The following is a 17,734-nucleotide window of genomic DNA, read 5'->3' on the forward strand; positions in this document are numbered from 1 at the left end:
AGGCAAGGGCAACCAGAGACTTTGGTGGGTGGCGTGGGAGGTAGGGGTGATGGTTGAGGAAGTGTAAGTAGGTTTGGATGGCCTCGGACCAAGCTGAGGGTATGTTGCAAGATGGTCTCTTTGATGTGAAGAAGACTGCAGAGACGCCGACTAGGGTACAGCTTAGAGAGCCATTCAGTGTAGGAGGGGGCGGAGGGATGGGGTGTGAAGGAATAGTAGCTCGAGAGCATGCCCTGAGGGGTCCTTCGTAGCCTCTTGGTGCTGACTTTGTCGATGCTAGCGTTGGTGAAAGAGCGGTATGGTATTTTGTGGCGCAGTGACGTTTTTTTGCAGCAAGAGATGATGCCACCAGTGCTGGCGAGCGGGTCGGAGGTCACAGAATTCGATCCGGACTGGCTGTTGGTGAAAGTCAACGATGGTGTACCGTTGAAGAAACGCAGCATGTTCCGGTTCTCGCATTTCCCTAGGTAATCACTGTAATGAGTATTGAATTTCGTGGCGCAGTGACTTTTTCCTCAGAGAGAATCGTAGTCGGCAACAGTCGCCAGACGATATAAAGCAGTACATGCGACAAGTAGTTCTGCATGGGTAGCATGCCCTTGAGTAGTAGAGATGCCAGATACCAGCGGGAACTCCGTCCTGGGCGCGATACGCAGACTTCCACCTCCTAGTGTACATCACGTTACTCCTCGATGAGGACACAGCAGGTGGGCCGGCTTGGGGTGGAGTGTCCGACTGTGTCCGACCGCCGCGTGCTTCTCGGTTCAGCGTACACTGACAGGTGCAATAGCGGGGAGTATATCGAGAGAGGAGGAGATCGACAAGGCAATGGATGAGCTGTTGACTAATATGGCTGCTTGAATAGAAGCGAACAACTCTCCTTTATCTATCACTACTGTCTTGGGTTGAGTTCAATGCATTGGTGAATGAACGCTCTTGGGAAGGTCTGGCGGTCTGCGGCTCTTTGGAGGTAGCAGGATGCACTCAGCACTGCACTTTTGGGTGGACGGGATAAGTTGATTATCATTATTGTAACAGCACAAACATGTGGGGAGAGGTTTTGCTCGGTTGCTCCAGTGGAATTTCAATGCTACTACGAACGACAAAAAACGCTTGGAAGCTGTCGCCTTCTGTCGCTCGTCAAAAGCGTACATTCAATAGCAGCAGTAGCGAGGTGGAGAAGTACGCGGACATGCCTGCTATAGCTGTGCACAAGGGCTACAAGATCGTCATGTCTCTCAGTGTATGCAGACTTCCGACGGTGTAAGTGTACGAGACTGTGGGAGAGTCCCTATTGCGGGCTGCAGTTATAGGGCTTCGTACACTAGTGTTATGTTTGCAGAAGAATGCTTTCATGGACAGTTTTCTTATTGTTAGTGATGGTGTAGGTATACGGAGCCTCTATTCATTCGAGAACATCGCGAGTGGCGAGCAGAGTGGGAGGAACGAACAGCCAACCAGTTGGAAATTGCCGATAGTTTAGTTTACCAGAACTTCCCCCATCATTTTCTCCCTAGCCGACGGGTAATTTTGTGGCGCGTGACGAAGGAGTAATGGTCGATTTGGTTAGGAACTGGCCCTATTACGAGAAGGCTCACAGACGGACATTTTGCAACAAGAGGGTGGTACGGTTGTGAAGATGTCAGAGTTGGATAAGCTCATCGCTGAGGAGGTGATCTTAGCTCTTGAGTGCTGTGGGTAGAGTAGAATAGAAGTGGCGAAGGTGTGGTATTGATAATGATGAAAATGCATGAAGGCTAGTGTGCTTCCTTGAGTAGAGCATTTTATAATGCTGTGAATCATCAGGGTCTATCGGGTTTGGAAGGCCAACTCGGTGGTGGACGGAAAAAGAAGAAGAAAGAAGACACCTTAGCAGGAACTGAAAAGCAGAGAACTCTAAAAGAAGTAGTGGTCCATCGATCTGCGCAGGACTATGGGCATCGTATGAGGTTAGAGCTCGTGACAGATGCACAACACGGATCGTCGAGGAACGGAGATGCTGTGGTTACTGGTGAAGTATCGCGGCTCGACCATCTGGACGTTTCCTTACTCTAGTCATCTACAGGGCGACAGCGCGAGAGAGGTATGTTCGAGGGGCCGTGAGGGAGATGAGGAGAGCTCCTTGTCCTTAGACGCTACAGCGGATATGTATGGCTCAGCTGGGAGAGGCATACAAGCCCTATTTCGTGGGTGAGGTTAGTCAGTGCCTCTGCAGTACATTTACATCAACAGGTACATGCCCTATGCATTACCGCAAGTTCACGTCGTTACGGTATGCCGAGGAGGAAGAGACTGTTATTGGCAGCAAGGTGAAGCTGTCTCGAGCCTCATCCATTACTGTCTAAGTAGCATACTGGCAGGTTTTCTATTACCGGGCTATCCATCTACCTTCGAGTATACCGATTACTCTTAGTCCGGATGGTCCGGTGGAGGACTTTGCGTGGGTGGCCCGGGCAGAGCTCCTCGACTATGTTGGGGAGGTAGTAGGTCGGCATTGATGATGATAACAGTCTTGTGCGTCTGTAGTCAGCGTGGTACCACTACCGTCGATGCCTGCCGTTGGACTTCTTGCCAGGTCAGGAGTCAGTTGCTGTGGGTGAGCAAGATGCTACAGGTGCACGCTCCTGAGCATGGTGTTGTTGGTTTCTGTCCTAAGAGTGTTTCTCGAGTTCTTTCACACAGCGACGGTATCATGCCGGTTCGGATCGTTGGGTTTGGCTTTCTGATGGTGGTCGACTCTTGCTGTTATCGAGCTGTTCCTGGAAGCAGTGCTCTAGTATATTATCCTACCTTAGAATAGCGCTTAGGATGCTCCTTATCGCTCTATCCTTCGTGGTGCTCACGATGTGTCTTGAAGTGTCTACTGCCTGAAGTGACTAATGCACGATGAGAGTCAGCGTTGGGCGTGGTCCCATGGCCCATTCTATTCTCTCGGCTGCACCTTAGCTATGATGTCATTGCTTCCCTGTATAAGATATTAATACCCTCACTATCGGTAACAGTGACAATGGCGGCAGTGATATCATCGGGAAGATCGCTATCATGTTCTTAAATGCTGACTTGACGTTTGCATGAGGCGATCCTGTTCGAGTAGCGTTTTGGTGAGGAGATGGATCCGCGGGGTCCTATTCGTTTCGTCAAGGCTATCATGCGTTTCCAAGCTCCTTATTGTCATGGCAACATTCAGGACCGTTGCAGAGCGAGTATATGCAGAGGCACTGCTGCGCTACGCTGATGGTCGCAGTTTAGTAGCACTTGCCGATACCGACAGTTTCTTCAACAACTACGTCAACGCGAGAGGTCTCTGGTCTGAGCTGATCCTTCAGCACGATCCTATGGGTGAGTACTTCAAAATAGGGCTGGTTGTGCGGTCTCGCCGTCCGACATGTCTACGATGTGACATAGTTCATTTCTGTCTAATCTCAGCACATCCCTCCGCTTGCAAGTCCATTGAGGAGCTAAAGTCCACAGCTATAGACCTTGATATGAAGGAGGCGCCATTGCGGGTTATGGACACTACTATGGTGAATGCTGAGATAGCCGTAGAGAACTACTGGGGAGCTCAGGGGGCGCACTGTGTAGGTCAAGGCGATTTTCATGATCCTCGTCACAAGGCGTGGTCAAGCGCGATTGGTTGTTCGAATAGTAGTGAGTTCCTTGACTGTCTTGCTTGTCAGCTCGTATTGTCCGATCGGCTCGGTCTGCTGCTGCTCATCGCAGGAGGATACTATGGTGAATCTTCTGGGGGTCTAGAGAGCCGGGTAGGCCCGGGGGGGGGGGCAAGGGAGAGCTAATCCATAATATGGACAACTGTAGCTGTGTCTGAGTCAGCGTACCTCCCTTTGTTTATCGTTGTTCGTGTTTGTGAAAAGATTTTGTATACCACAATGTCATCAAGTGTAATTTGTAAACTTCACATTGTTTCAGGCCCTGCGATGTGCAGCAGTAGTGGACACCACAACGTCGCCAGTCACCTTGACGCCATGCCATTTCGATGCTCCACGGTCCCTCAACATGCACGGTGCTGCCTGTGACCTCATCACAGATGACTTCTCGTCATCGACCATCAAAGCAGATGTCTATGCATTCGGGGGAGGCAATCATGTGGCGGCCACTGCCGACCTCATGCGCCTTTCCATAGAGTACACCCATGGCGTGATCCTGGACGATCGGCCTAGCCTCGTATGTGAAGTAGTGCAGCCAGTGGTAGCATCCTCGAGGCCCGTGGCTCGCTCTGGGGCTCAGGGTGTGCTGTGGGAGGGCACATTCCTCCTACATGCTGGCCGTGGGGTTAATAATGTGTTCCTCGATGATCTGTGGCAATTCGACTTCACTACACGGACCTGGCGAGAAGTGGAGGTCACCGGTCCATCGCCGCCTCACCGGCTATGGCACAGCTCCCAGCGGGTCGGCTCGAAATGGATCGTCTTTGGTGGCGCTGAGTGGCGCTTTAGTCCTGAGGAGGTGAACATGGACGACAGTGGGAAGGTGTGGATCCTGGACCTGCCGACTTTGACGTGGACCAGCATGTGTGATGCTTCTGGTGTGGGCCCCCCTCTACTGCTCGGGAATGCTCTTGTGGCCGTCTCGGCTAGGGAGGTGCTCACTTTCGGCGGCTGCAAGACGTATAACTACGACCGGATGTCGAGAAGCTATGGGAATCTTTATGAGGATATTTGCGCACCGTGGAGATTTGATCTATCGAAGCGAAAATGGGCAAAAGTGAGGCGATTATGACTAGGGTGTAGGTTAACCTGTTCGAGCAGGTGTGCTGTCAAATCACACCGTATGAAGATGTCGATCGGGCAGTACTCGAAACTCGTTTCCGAAGTCACTGTGGTGCTGCTTATCTGAAGTCCCAAGGGAAAGTCTACGTCTTCGGTAAGGACACAATCTGGTGGGAACCACAACTAGTCTCCACACTTTATAATAGTATTCCACTTGTTTAGAGGATGTTCACCTTGAGCTCGAGGCTTGTTAGCATTTGAGGAGTAGGGAACCTCTTTAGTTGGAAACTGTTGTGGCCAGTAGAGGAAAAATGCATATGCTCAACTCCATTTGTCGGCCACAGTATCAAAATTTTGACGAAATTTTGAGAAATTCTTTGTTGATCTCTGTACACGTCTACCCGAACTCATGTGTAATCGTCTCTCATCAGCGAGTAGCTAGGGAACTCGTGAACTAAACTGAGGGAAGCAATATATATTCCAACGCTGATGTATGTCTTCCTGTTACATTCTGATAGACAGCTTGGGCCATCCTGCTGATGATGTATGCTCAGGTGGAGCTCGATACTTCTATGGCGAGTACTTCCATGATGTCATCGTATTCGATCTGGACGAAAAGCTCATCTCGGAAGAACATCCGAGGCCCCGTCTGAACATGCTACATGGGGTGCGATGGACCCGGCAGTTCCGGCTCACGCCTGGGGTCATCGGTCGTGCCCGGTGCTTGGTAATGGGAGGGGGGCGCCTGGGGTTGGATATGACGCTTGTATCTCAGGCCCGAGATAGGTTGATTTCTCGGGAGGTGTTGAACAGTCTGATTTACACTGACGGCGACCAGGATGAGGCGATGGTTGTTGACGATGCAGACTCTCCAGGCTATACCAGCGAATAGGGAGGACTCGCTGTCTTTATTATTCGTACTATTGCTCCCTGTTATCTGTTGTGTTTTGTGTCGACTTGGACGGCCGCAGTCACGAAAAAAATAACAGCAGTTGATCATAAATGCCGGCGGAAGGCAGCAAGATGCAGCTGAAGGCGTATAGGCTGCTGCAGCCGGTGCCGCTCCCTGCAGACTCGACGCACCTACTACCCCGGGACACGCTCTCGGAGGGATTTGTCAATCGTACACTATTCGAGGTGAGTTGCATTACCTCTACACGAAGACTATGAGAGAGCGTGCTATTCTAGTGCGCTGTCGATGGCGTGAATCCGATAACAGTTTGTCAGTTAAACGGAGCTGTGGTAGATACTGTGTCGAAAAGCAGGAGCAACAGACCCAGACAAGTCGAGCATTTACGGCTATCTCTCGAAGGTGCCTCCGAGTAGTAGCAGTAGTCAGGAAGGTCCTTCGAGCCGGTGGATGAAGGGCTGGTCACAGCAGCAGGAGGAGTTGATGCTACCCGTTAGAGTCGTACGCCTTCTACCCTTCCCACAAAGCCTGCCTGGAGAAGTGGAGAGAGCGTAAGAGCGCGGTGGCATGGCTTGTGCAATACCACTCCTCGGGCTAATCGCAGGTGCTTTGCGGCGCCCGAGGCATCCATGGCGCTACATTTGCCTCCTACAATACTCACAGCCTTGCACCTTACTGTGGGACGGTCGAAGGTAGGGCTGTTACGATCACCGTGGGGCGGTGTGTACAGGTGAACTTGTGGAAATTATGGGAGGAAAATTGAGGAAAATCTTGTTGCTTTCGGTACACTTCTACCCGAATTCGTATGCAAACTTCTATAATACGTGGGGTAACTCCTGAGCTCACCTGAGGAAAGTGAACATACATTCCAACGCTGCGTTGGGGACTCTCTGACCGGCTCATCTGCGCAGGTGTCTTGCCGGCCGAGCACTAAGCCACCGTTGAAGGCTAAGAGCGTACAGATGGTCGAGGTGGCGTTTGGACGTAAGTCGACTTCGTCACGGATGGTCTTGTGATTACCGATTGACAGCGCTCGGCCAGCGTGATCGTTCGCTCCAATCTCGTGCACTTGGTGAGTTCCTCAAGGTCCCACGGCTGATGAAGGTGGATGAGCTTTTCGGGGTAGGTCTCCGGTCATCTCTCGGGTCTATCAGGCTGATACACAGGTACCAGCATGGGGGGTCAGACGCGGCCTGTGTGGTATGGAAGGTGTTGATGTCACTAGCTTGAGAGAAGAGGACGCCTATGATTTATTCGATACAAGTAAAAGAGCGGCCGTCAGAACTGTCATGGCGACTGCATAGTCTATCGTATCCATTTCTCTGGACCCTGTCTTAGTTTCAACTATCACTAGAATTATAGTGACAAGTCATGGAATTGACCGGGAGATAGTGTTGCATAGGTGCTTCGGAAGCCGCCCCTCGTGATTGGTTTAGCCCACATCGGCGACTCCAACGTGCTCGAGCTCATCCGGTATACGGTACCGCTTTCGTTGACATGATGTAGCGTCAGCGTACATACACTTCACCACTACCTTGTTCCCGTTAGATACTTCCGAGTGACAAGCGCTACTTTGGAGAATGGCCAGTCGGCGGCCACAGATGGTTTGAGTTTTTATATGAGTTCCAGAGATACGGAAGTGATCATGCGGACGAGCGAGCCTCGGGGTCTAGACAAGTGCTGGGGCAGTGTGAGTGGGGGGATATTCGGGAGGGTCGGTATCACTTCGAAGATGTGGGGGCATCGGCTATGGTTTTGCCATGTTATTGGACTTTGGGAATGTACTCGACAGCTCTTACTTGGTTATCTCATGCTGTGAGGGGGCTCTTCTGAAGCGCCTTGTTGCAGATACCGCTGCTGCCCGCCTTCTTCACAGCAACTCCTCGCTCACTAGGCATGCTACCGCAGCTAGCTGCCATATCGAGGGAGATCATAGCCGCTCTGTCGGTGGGCAACATGGTCCTTGTCACAGGGGACAGAGGTTCGAGGAGAGCACCGTGTCAACCTCGAAGATTCCGCGCTGTTTTAGGAAGTGGCAAGATATGCTGCATTCGCGAGGCATCGAACTGTATGGGTCTGTCTGTCGGCGTCATCACCTGTGGAGTGGAGGCTAATACCGTCGCTGATATCTGTAGGCTCCTTCGGTTCTGTCAGTGATCGTCTGTCTGGCTGCAACAAGCGCCGTCGTAGGACTGCTGCTGCGTTCAGTCCCTATAGTGGAATCCCTCGTGAAAGGGAGTTCTGCACAGTCGGGGAAAACTCCAGGAGCAGTGGTGCTTCTAAGGAATATAACGGAGCTCTTTCCCACTGCAGCTGAGGCTTCACAGGAAGAGGTCAACAGGACCGGTCGTGTCATCTCGGGTAAATACGACCCCTTAACGACTCCCTTCGTGGAGTTGTGCTCGCCTTGTGCAGGTTCTCTCAAGGCTGTACGGGACAAGCTGCTCGACTACGGCGTCCTTCTTGCCGCTACAGCGACCAACGTAGACGATCTTGACCGAGAGGTGAGACCCGGGGCGGCAGAGGAGTTGAGTGGCAACCGAAGGTCTAGGGAAGCGTTTATGGTATCACTTGCGGCAGGTGGTGGACCTATTCGAATCGCATGTCAACTTGGTACGAGCTGATGATGCCATGCGTGAGGAAGTGATCGAGCGGATGCTGAGGGCCACTCAGCTTAGTCTACCTTTGAATCCTCGATTGATAAAGGAAGGTACATATAAGCTCCTCGGAGTCGTACTGATGGTATTGTTATCGACAAGGCACGGCTGGCCTTTCTATTGGAGATGTCCTTAATGCTCTCACGATGCTCACATTGCTACCCGAGGGTTCTGAGGAGGCAGCAGCTCGAAAGGCGTTGAAGGAGTTTCAACAACGGCAGTCGGGCTCTGCTGCTACCGTCATGAGCGGGGTTAAAGTACGTGTAACTGCAGGTAGCCGCTTTGGATATCGTTTGGATAGGTCCATTGGGACGACGTGGGCGGCATGGACGAGGCGAAGCGAGAGCTCAGGCATTTGTTATCTTCGATGGAGGCGAGGAAGCAAGGGAGTACCAGACGGCAGAAATTGCGGACTGGAGTGAGCCTGTGTATCGGCGGACAAGTCCACCACCACCACTGTTGTTATTCAGATACTCCTGTTTGGCCCACCGGGTACGGGTAAGACCTTGTTGGCTAAGGCCGTCGCTACGGAGTCTCGTGCCTCCTTCTTGAGCGTTAAAGGTCCCGAACTGCTCAGCATGTACATTGGAGAGAGCGAGAAGTGAGCAGCTGTGGAGGCGCTGTTGCTGCTGTGGGGCTCTTTGACTCTTTTCGTGGCTTCCTGTTCGACTCGAATATTTCACGGCATGTCGAGGTTTATGTGGGGAATGTCTCTCTGCTCCAGGAACGTCCGTGATGTGTTCCAACGAGCTTTAGAGAGTCGGCCTAGCGTGGTATTCTTCGACGAGGTGGACTCGCTTGCTCCACATCGTGGTCGAGGAAGCGACAGTGGAGGTAGCCAGTGCAGTAGAGTCGTCTCGATGAAAGCTCTTGTGGATGCTCTCAGGCGTGATGGATCGTGTGGTTGCCAGCCTCTTGGCTGAGATCGATAACTTGCCTCCAGACGTTATAGTGAGTTCATGAATGCCTCCTTCGGCATGCTCCCACCACCTGCTAGGTGATTGCGGCCAGCAACAGACCGGACCTGCTTGATCGGGCACTCCTAAGGCCCGGCCGGCTTGACAGACAAGTTTATCTAGGAGTACCAGACGACAAGCTACCGTTACTTGAGGCTATCACAGCGTACGTGTGAGTCAGCAGCTTGGCATCTTTCAATAGAGCGATGGCGAGTAGTCGTGATTTTAGGCACATGACACTGTCGGATGAGATGAAGGACTCGCTGAGGCAGATGGCCGAGTTGGTGCCGGCAACCTTCACAGGTGACGTCTCTAGATGCAGTACTCTTCACGTGACTGGAATGAACGGGCTCAGGTGCCGACATTGCGGGGGCCTGCAGAGCGGCTCACATCAAAGCCGTCAAGAGACAAGCCGCCGAATTGGATCTCATCGCGAAAACGCTGGCTCCTGCTAGAGCTGCGACAGCAGTGGGTTACCGGGCGGGGGCACTTCCGATCTAATGATTTGGCCCGTGGCACAAACGCGCCGTCTCTGATTGTTCACCATACCGCACCTTCTTGTTATCATCACCGCCGCAATCAGGTCCGAGAACTCCAACTGTTGATTGGTGAATACAAATCGCAGAGTCAACAGCCGCCGTCCCAGGAGGAGGAAGATTGCGCTTGCTCTGTGGACACTGTGGATGAAGATGTCTGCAGTGGCCCCCCGAACTACCTCAGGGCAGGTATGTTCCTTTCGTCCCAGTCTATAGGATAGCTCCTGCATTGTAACGGTAGCCTTCCATGTGGCGTATTATAGGTACATGCCACAAGTGTGGCTCACAATGCCTCTATGTCGAATCAGGAGAGCTGGTCAAAGTGAAGGGAGGCGTTCACAGTTTATTAACGGTAGCGGCGGCTGGGCGGCGGTATGATGCCGATCGATCTAGCTTCATGACGATCTCGATAGTGGTGATTCGAGGATGTTGGCAACCTGTCGACTGTAGTCACTTGAGATCTACGTTGTTTCTCCCATGCTCTATGCGTTCCCTCTGTTTCTCTTTCGTACTTATGTTCCCTCTTGTTCGGGCAGGTTACTGTCAGCTTGAACGACTTCAGAGATGCATTGGCTGGCATGTCCCCTAGTGTCACATCAAAGGAACTCGGTCGATATGAACGAATGCGCCGAGAGTTTGCTAATGTGTAATTTTTCTACCGCAGTGTTTCTGGAGCTAATTCACCGTTTCTTGAAGTCCCCCATCATTGTGGCATCACAGTAGATCAATCACCCTTAAAAACAAATACCAACCGGTTAACTCGACAACTGCAAAGTCATAGTAAGGACGCAACCTCAGCGTGAGGGGCATCCGAGCGATGCATGGGATTCTCTATCTTTGTGTTTGGTCGTGTCTCTGCCACTTGCAGAGTAGCGGATGGGAAACAACTTCAAGACGATGAATCGAGCGACAGCACGAGTAAATACTGTCCCTTGCAACTCGCTTTGCAGTACCTTTCAAAGCTAACTCGGGAATAGGAAAGGGAAAATCGTGATGTAGCACTCGAACCCAACGAGCCAGTTGGGGTTCAAATGAGCTCTAAGGTGATGGTCTCATAACGCATGATAGCAGCTAGAGCAGCGATAAATCATCGCCGACAAAAACAATATTGAATATGACCGTCCCTCATACTGGTGTGGACGAAACTTGCATGTTGAATCGACCATCGCGTCGTGAGGCCCTTTACCCCCATGCGATAATACAGAGAAGCGTGGAATACACGGTCAGCGCGTCACGCCACAATCAATGCAGCGACATCCTATCACAGGAGGATCTGGAGGATTAGTGGCTGAGGGGCTGACTCGGATGGTGACTCACCATCCGTGGTAAAATACTATTTTACCAGCATTGGTGAGGATAGCGGCCAGGACAACAACAGCGATGGGGAGGCGAATTACCCCCTCCCCCGAATTATAGATTCTGATATGGCTAGGTTGTAGTATCGGCAAGAGCAGACGCGATGGTATAGTCGGTTCGATTGATTTATCGGCTACCTCAACAAGGATAGTTTCACGCATGCGAACAAAACATGGACCCAGCTCGCGCCACTAGACGCAACGAGAGAACATAGTGAAAATAGCTTTGACAATGAGATGTTCCTCAACAAATGGTAGGATGAGGAAGGCTGTGCCAGTGAGACTCACAGCGGAAACCATTCGTCTTACTGTTTGGAAGCTGCTATTAGATACCCTAGCTCCTAGCCGACGGTAAGCACTAACAGCGGAGCCTCCCAAGCAAAATAAAAAATTCCACCATAAAGTTTGACAAGTGACTGAAATAATACGATTCTGGACATGATACGTGGAATGGGTACACGACAATGGAGCCTCAAAGCTTGACCACTTGGGAGAAACAGATGCGAACAGCATAATCGCTGACCGCCAGTTCCCCTGAGTATGTCTATGGCTCCTCGACTTGCTCGAGCAACATGGCTGAAAAGACCTTTTCATCACTCTCAAAATCGAGTGACGCTACCGTAAAGGCCCATCACCATCACGACAAAGCCGATAGCAACAATGAGAATTTGAAAGACGACAACAAGTTTCGGCGTGGTCAAATGCTGCAGCCGTTTGATCTTATGATAACACGCGACTGGGAAAAAGATTGAGAACTGAACCATACAGAAGGCCCCTATCACGCTGACCAGGCTGCTGACCCTGGGAACGACTATGGCGATGAGTCCTTCGAGAATCACGAGGCAGGTTCTAGCACTTAGACACAGCAACTTTGACTTGACGGTGGACCACTTCCTCCTCTCGCTAAAGTTAGAACACAGCAGATCCATCTGCTTCGCTGTGGGCGTGAACATAACGAGAAAATGCGGAATGAGAACAATCAGAACCACAATATTTATGAGCCAGCCAAATACATCGAGAGACCGGCCAGGTGGGGATAGAGCATCGACGATTGTATCCACTTGTGCTAGCAATGGGCCATAGGCTGCATACCCCAACTCCATCACGGTCATATACACCAACGTGATGAATGTCATCGCTGCAGCTAAGGTCTTTGGGAAATCCTCGGGTTTGTTCATGTGGAAGCACACAGTAGGTGTTGAAGCGGCGAAACCATTGACAAAGAAGTATGTGGCCAAGTTCGACAAGAAGTCAATGGCACTTAGAGGAACAGCCGTGAGATCATCAGGGGCGTCGTCGATCATCTTGTTAACGGAAGCAGCAATTATGACAATCACCATCGCCGAGGACGACAGGACCCCTATAGCCGCGACAATACCAACATCTTTGATCTCCTTTATCCACGAGAAAGGGATGCCGACGAGAGTCCACAAGACGATCCAGACACGCTTATTGAGGACCCCAGTCATCGCCAGACACGTAGATCCAAGGAGGATGAGCATCGCACAGCACACAGAAGCAAGGGTTATGTGTATTATAAACCCGATATAAATCGAAGCAACTCTACCGAATGTTGCTCGGCCAGCTTGCTCGTAGGATCTAGTTATTTCATTTTCGTTATCAGCTGTGAGACGGAGGGTGCGCCACAGAAGGATGTTGGTGTAGTAGACGATAGCAACGGCGATCCCGAGGCCGATGAGGCTACCAAGCCAGCCGGAAGTAACGCTAGTCCGCGGCAGTGCCAGGACGCCGACCCCAACGCAGCTCATCGCTATGGTACAGGCGGCTTTTATCCAGCCTAACCCATCCTGTGGATTTTCGATCTCAGGAACGCTGCTTTTATGAGGAGAATCCATATGATAACACTTCAACTTTCAAGACTGGGGTTAAAAGCCGTGAACATATTGAATGCAAACGACGCAACGAACGCGAATATGAAACTGTCAATGATTTCTTAAAAACCCAAGACATGATTTCAGCTATGGCAGGTTGACTGCTTGACGAACATTACTCACGACGCGATATATCAACGAGAATGTATTGCATCGAACACTTCGAGAATATGGAGGAGAGCAAAGAGCTGTAGTGAATACAACTACTGTTGACATGCTATGAGACGTAACACACCAGTGTTGAAATATATGTTCGCTTTCCTCAGCTGAGTCCAGGAGTTTCCTCGCTAATTAGAGCACTTCACATCGGAATTCGGGTAAAAGTTTACAGAAACTAATGAGAATTACCTCAATTTTCCTCAAAATTTCCACTAATATCACCTACACATGTAGATGATCATGTGCATATTTTCCCCCACACTGTAACACACATACACATTCCCGGCCCGCCTCCGGACCTTGTAGTACGTCAGTGGTGTGACTGTGTCGCGTTTAGTGGTGTAATACCGAAACACACAACGTTGCTATTAAGCCAGGGAGAACGAACGGTTTCAAGCAAAATTTGCGATACCAATGTGCATCAATTCTAACTGGTGAAACTATTGCACTCATTTTACAGGCAGCGAAAGTACATTGAACGTTCAGATAGGACCGACAAAATTATCAGCTGCTTTGGATACCCGTGGAAAACGAGTTTTTCTCTTGTCTAGAATAATGTCGATTAGATACAGAGTTGCATAGACTTCACTCGTCAGACATGCCACCACTCGAAGGCAATAGAGCAACTCCAGCTTTCAAGATAAAATAGATGTTTCAAAAAGTAATGACCAAGGAAGCCATCATAGAGTAGATGCATCGAAGTGTCCCTTGACCGCTTTGATTGCCGAAACTACACAAGCAACGGCATAGCACGATAATACGGCACTATATGCAGATTACCCGACCGCAGTAGCCCACGAGAGAGCTCAGCAGCTTGAAAATCGCACTTATAAAACACTAACAAGCATCAGTTAAAGTGTCGGAATATCAAGTCCTTACTGGTCGATTGCATCGACCTAGGATAGTAAATATCATCAGAGCTCATCGTCCATTTCACCTCAGCTCTCATAATCCGGTGGGTCATTGCGTCACTGAAACAGCCAACGCCGAGGCGAAAGCACAGTGAGCTCAATCTCTAAAACTGCTACATCATCGGAGACGCATCAAACAAGATGTAACAATCTACGCAGCGAGAAACACAGATGTAAGTCGCTTCAGCTTCCTGAATACCTTCGTGTCGGCAACTCTTAGCACTACCTAGAACACTAGATGGTACCGGTAGCAACTCTAGAGAGCCTCAGGTATTCCAAGGAGTCAGACGTAGGACAAAAGTAGATAGAAGAGGTTTTCCTCACTATTTATCGGAGGGAAGTCAAGCTTTATCATCACTCTCGCTGTTCACATTATCCCTCAGTGTGGTGCATGGCTTCGTTTTCCACATGTGTTCTTTTTCAGAACAGGTCTGTGTAAGAAGGTATAATCATCATAGGGAGTTTATTAGTTACAAGTATCAGACAGTACGAACACCTAGGGTGGTTTATCATCATCATAATCAGATGACACGCATGAATATGTAATCAATCATCATCCACAAAGACAGTATTAGTTTGTTCAGAGCAAAATCTACCGCACCAGCTGGACAAAATCGATCACTCAATCTATAGGCGAGCGCGACTCGCAAAGCTTAAAATCGCTTATAGATTGCGCTATCGTGAGGAAAGATTTGGTTTGCGATGTGTATCACCTGTTTCCCCTCGCTAAACCGTTTGAGTTGAGTTGAGTTGAGTTGAGTATCACCTGTTTGATTGCTGGTATGAATTTAGGCTGTCCCTCCTGAGCTGCACGATCAGTGTGCAAGACTCTCTCAATACAGCCGTAAAGCGTTGGAGGTACTCAACGTTCCGCTCTTCGGCTTATTGGAACACGACATTCCTTCGCACACTCTCAATGCCTAGGATTTGCGATGATGAAAGAATATCATTTGGCTTAATCTTTTCTGTCTACCGTTATCAACGGGACATGGAGACTACTTGATGACGAGACTGAGCAAGTACAACATACATATAGTTCTGTACATAAATTATGAATGCGAAGAGTAAATCCGCTATAGTAGTTGGCCGTGGGGAAACATCAATTCTCAGAATGATAACTTTTTGGCAATCCAAACTAACAGGATGGGAAGTTGGGACCAGTGATTGGGTACGAACGTTGATGTTCCCATCAGACGGTATATGATTAAAACTCTCGACGATATATCAATAATTCCGTAGAGATCTACAGGGTGATGCAATGCAAAATGGCTACCCTGGTAATTTCGAAACACGTATCAGTACAAACTACAGATAACATATTGAAGTTCTCGGCGAGACCTTTTTAATGGTACACTGTGAACGAGAAGCTCCTGGCATACTGCTACGACCTAGACACGATGCCGTCGAGCCCCTACCCAAAGGAAGACTCTCACCGTGGTTTCCTCGGCATGCACCACCGCGCGGATATATATTCTTTTCTAAAGTCAATACAGCACTCGAGATAGCGAACGTCACGGTCGTGAATATGCCCCCAAGCTCTGTTGCTATCGCCCTCCCCGCAATCCATGTCGGGTGCAGTGTAGAGTCTACGAATTGAAACAGTATTCTCCGAGAATACTATTGCTTCAATGAGTGCTTCGCTCCGTCGGATTGTCGTTGCATGTTCTACAGTTTTGATCACCACCGTAGTAGATTTTCCTCATCATCTTCTCCTCCTATCATGCACACTGTACCCTCATGGGCATCAGCACTAGACGAGCCGTCCTCTCACACCGGCCCTTCCGACGGCGATTGCCTGCGTCGCATCCTACACCGACTAGAGTCGAACATACCTCAAGCCAGGAAGGTCGAGCTGGAGGATATCCCCAACCCTCCCTTGCCCCGACTCTGGCTCCGATGCCTGGGCCATGCCCTCACTCACAATACATGCTGTAGAACTCTGGTGCTTAGTGGATGTGGACTAGGTGACCAGGAGGTGAGTCGTATTCTACCGACATCGCAGTACTCGTTGCCAGACTATAGCCTGAGTTTAGATTTGCTCTCATTTGCGAGTCCAACTTCTCGGATCAAATTGTGGTCAAAAACACCGCGATAGATCATATCAGGCTCGATTGCTATGCACCCAGATGGGCCGTTGGTCGAGCCTCCGTCACTTCGCGTTAGATCACAACCATCTAACTTGCAAAGGAGTCCATGCCTTGTTCACTCAACTAGGCAAGGCCCCAATGACCGTAGGGTAACGATGTGGCCCTTCCCGCTGAAGACCCTTCCCCTCAGGGCCTCTCCCTCGAGACTTTCGATTTATCCTTCAACAGAATTGGTGACATCGGTGCGAGGAGAATAGCGTTGAGTCTCGTTCAACACAATAGCTCCATGGTGATACCCAAGTCACTCCACCAAGGCTTGCTATGTCGGTAGGGTCTTGGGGTGAGGGAACTGATCCTGAGGAGCAATAGGATAGGAGATTGGGGAGCTGGATGGCTCAGCTTGGTAAGCTGGGCAAGGGTTGGTGTGACCTAGAAGGAACTCGGGGATTTGCGAATGGAGTGGTACACCCACTAGACCATATTAGATAGGCGAAAACTTATTATTTTCTCTTGGCAAGATCTTACTAGGGAGAGGGAGAGGCTCATCAGTGTGGAAGGTGTTGGTAGGTAGTGAGGAACTCAGGAGTTGCCGGTTGCTCGCTGCAGCTACTCGACGTGTCCAAGTGAGGACAGATGATCAGCCTGCCGGGTTCGAACATGGGTTGTTCCTATGTTAAACGCCCAGCTAACTCGCCAATCAAAGCTGCCGTTAGGAACCTCGATATTACACTGAGTGGGGGTCTAGCCGAGCTCAGCATGGCCTGTCGACAAGCCAAGCAGACGTTGGAGCTCGATGGTGTGGTGAGTCTAGTCCTCAGACTTGGAGGCCGATGCCCTCACAGGTCGTTGCAGTTGGTTCGGGGGGCCTCACTCTGAAGGTCTCTTTAGAGCGCCCTAGGTTGGATTCATCCAGCCAACTCCCCAATACGAAAGATACTTCCGTGAAGGTCCTCAAGAAATCGCCCTCTCGGGGACTCATCGGCCAGTCGGAAGAACGTGGGTTCGGGGCGAGCCTTTTCCCATAGGCTTTGTAACTCTCTGTGGTGAAGTCATTGGTGATGGTAGACTCGGAGCTGGTCCGCACTCTTCACATTTTCAAGCCTTCACATGTTGCTGCCCACTCACGGCCCCTCCCAGCATCGACAGGTATTCTCCTCGTCCCTCACTCCCCCCGCAGAGAGGTCTCAGGTGGTCCCCACAAGAACCCAAGTCGGAGGCCGCAGTCAGGTGCTCACCACCAACCGCAACGATATTAATGATCGCTAGTCGTCCTCTTGGTAGCGCCTCTAGCCTCGACACGTGCGAAGGCCGATGGTAAGGAACATGAACTAGAGGTAACTTGATAATGAGAGCATCATCATCATCATGGTCTCCGTGGCCCCTCGACGTGACACTGCCTTGAGTTTAAGAGTCTCCAATGAGCGCTCCCTCGCAGCTCTCGTTTTTGTTTTCTTGTTTGACGTCCTACGCCTAGGTAGGCAGCCTTGCATTGGTCAGCGAGAAATAGTGGAGTTTCACTCTAGTGAGAAATATATTTCACGACT

General features: G+C 50.4%; 5 protein-coding genes across 5 annotated transcripts in view; 4 read left to right on the plus strand and 1 right to left on the minus strand.

The window, feature by feature from the left end:
* Pmar_PMAR000875 (conserved hypothetical protein) overlaps window positions 1-861 on the plus strand; it is a gene marked incomplete at both ends in the record, with an annotated part of 2,102 nt that extends 1,241 nt beyond the window's left edge. The window contains 5 exons of the mRNA XM_002778993.1: window positions 72-179; window positions 334-467; window positions 520-574; window positions 620-707; window positions 782-861. Of these exons, the coding sequence (XP_002779039.1) occupies window positions 72-179; window positions 334-467; window positions 520-574; window positions 620-707; window positions 782-861 (465 nt within the window). The remainder of the gene's footprint in view (window positions 1-71; window positions 180-333; window positions 468-519; window positions 575-619; window positions 708-781) is intronic.
* Window positions 862-1,087: 226 nt separating this feature from the next.
* Window positions 1,088-5,619, plus strand: Pmar_PMAR000876 (kelch repeat protein, putative; the record flags this gene model as incomplete). The annotated part of the gene is made up of 14 exons (XM_002778994.1): window positions 1,088-1,263; window positions 1,389-1,524; window positions 1,571-1,672; window positions 1,807-1,905; window positions 1,967-2,083; window positions 2,133-2,190; window positions 2,233-2,309; window positions 2,361-2,480; window positions 2,531-2,633; window positions 3,427-3,578; window positions 3,928-4,722; window positions 4,749-4,881; window positions 5,282-5,454; window positions 5,503-5,619. 14 exons carry the CDS (start codon window positions 1,088-1,090, stop codon window positions 5,617-5,619), a joined length of 2,358 nt encoding a protein of 785 aa, XP_002779040.1.
* Window positions 5,620-5,729: 110 nt separating this feature from the next.
* Window positions 5,730-10,452, plus strand: Pmar_PMAR000877 (peroxisome assembly factor-2, putative; the record flags this gene model as incomplete). The annotated part of the gene is made up of 24 exons (XM_002778995.1): window positions 5,730-5,864; window positions 5,974-6,188; window positions 6,242-6,329; window positions 6,549-6,621; window positions 6,668-6,759; window positions 6,804-6,900; window positions 7,040-7,139; window positions 7,186-7,327; window positions 7,486-7,618; window positions 7,667-7,768; window positions 7,846-7,998; window positions 8,053-8,141; window positions 8,218-8,347; window positions 8,397-8,551; window positions 8,596-8,712; window positions 8,765-8,895; window positions 9,019-9,128; window positions 9,181-9,245; window positions 9,292-9,416; window positions 9,480-9,553; window positions 9,606-9,718; window positions 9,834-9,975; window positions 10,050-10,138; window positions 10,323-10,452. 24 exons carry the CDS (start codon window positions 5,730-5,732, stop codon window positions 10,434-10,436), a joined length of 2,784 nt encoding a protein of 927 aa, XP_002779041.1. The 3' UTR covers window positions 10,437-10,452.
* Window positions 10,453-11,405: 953 nt separating this feature from the next.
* On the minus strand, window positions 11,406-13,015 carry Pmar_PMAR000878 (transmembrane transporter, putative). The gene has a single exon (XM_002778996.1). The coding sequence runs from the start codon at window positions 12,995-12,997 to the stop codon at window positions 11,741-11,743; it is 1,257 nt and encodes a 418-aa protein (XP_002779042.1). The 5' UTR covers window positions 12,998-13,015; the 3' UTR covers window positions 11,406-11,740.
* A 4,540-nt stretch (window positions 13,016-17,555) lies between these two features.
* Pmar_PMAR000879 (hypothetical protein) overlaps window positions 17,556-17,734 on the plus strand; it is a gene marked incomplete at both ends in the record, with an annotated part of 1,650 nt that continues 1,471 nt past the window's right edge. The window contains one exon of the mRNA XM_002778997.1: window positions 17,556-17,664. Within this exon, the coding sequence (XP_002779043.1) occupies window positions 17,556-17,664 (109 nt within the window). The remainder of the gene's footprint in view (window positions 17,665-17,734) is intronic.

This window comes from Perkinsus marinus, assembly GCF_000006405.1.
Source record: "Perkinsus marinus ATCC 50983 genomic scaffold scf_1104296948084, whole genome shotgun sequence".
Taxonomy (NCBI): Eukaryota; Perkinsozoa; order Perkinsida; family Perkinsidae; genus Perkinsus; species Perkinsus marinus.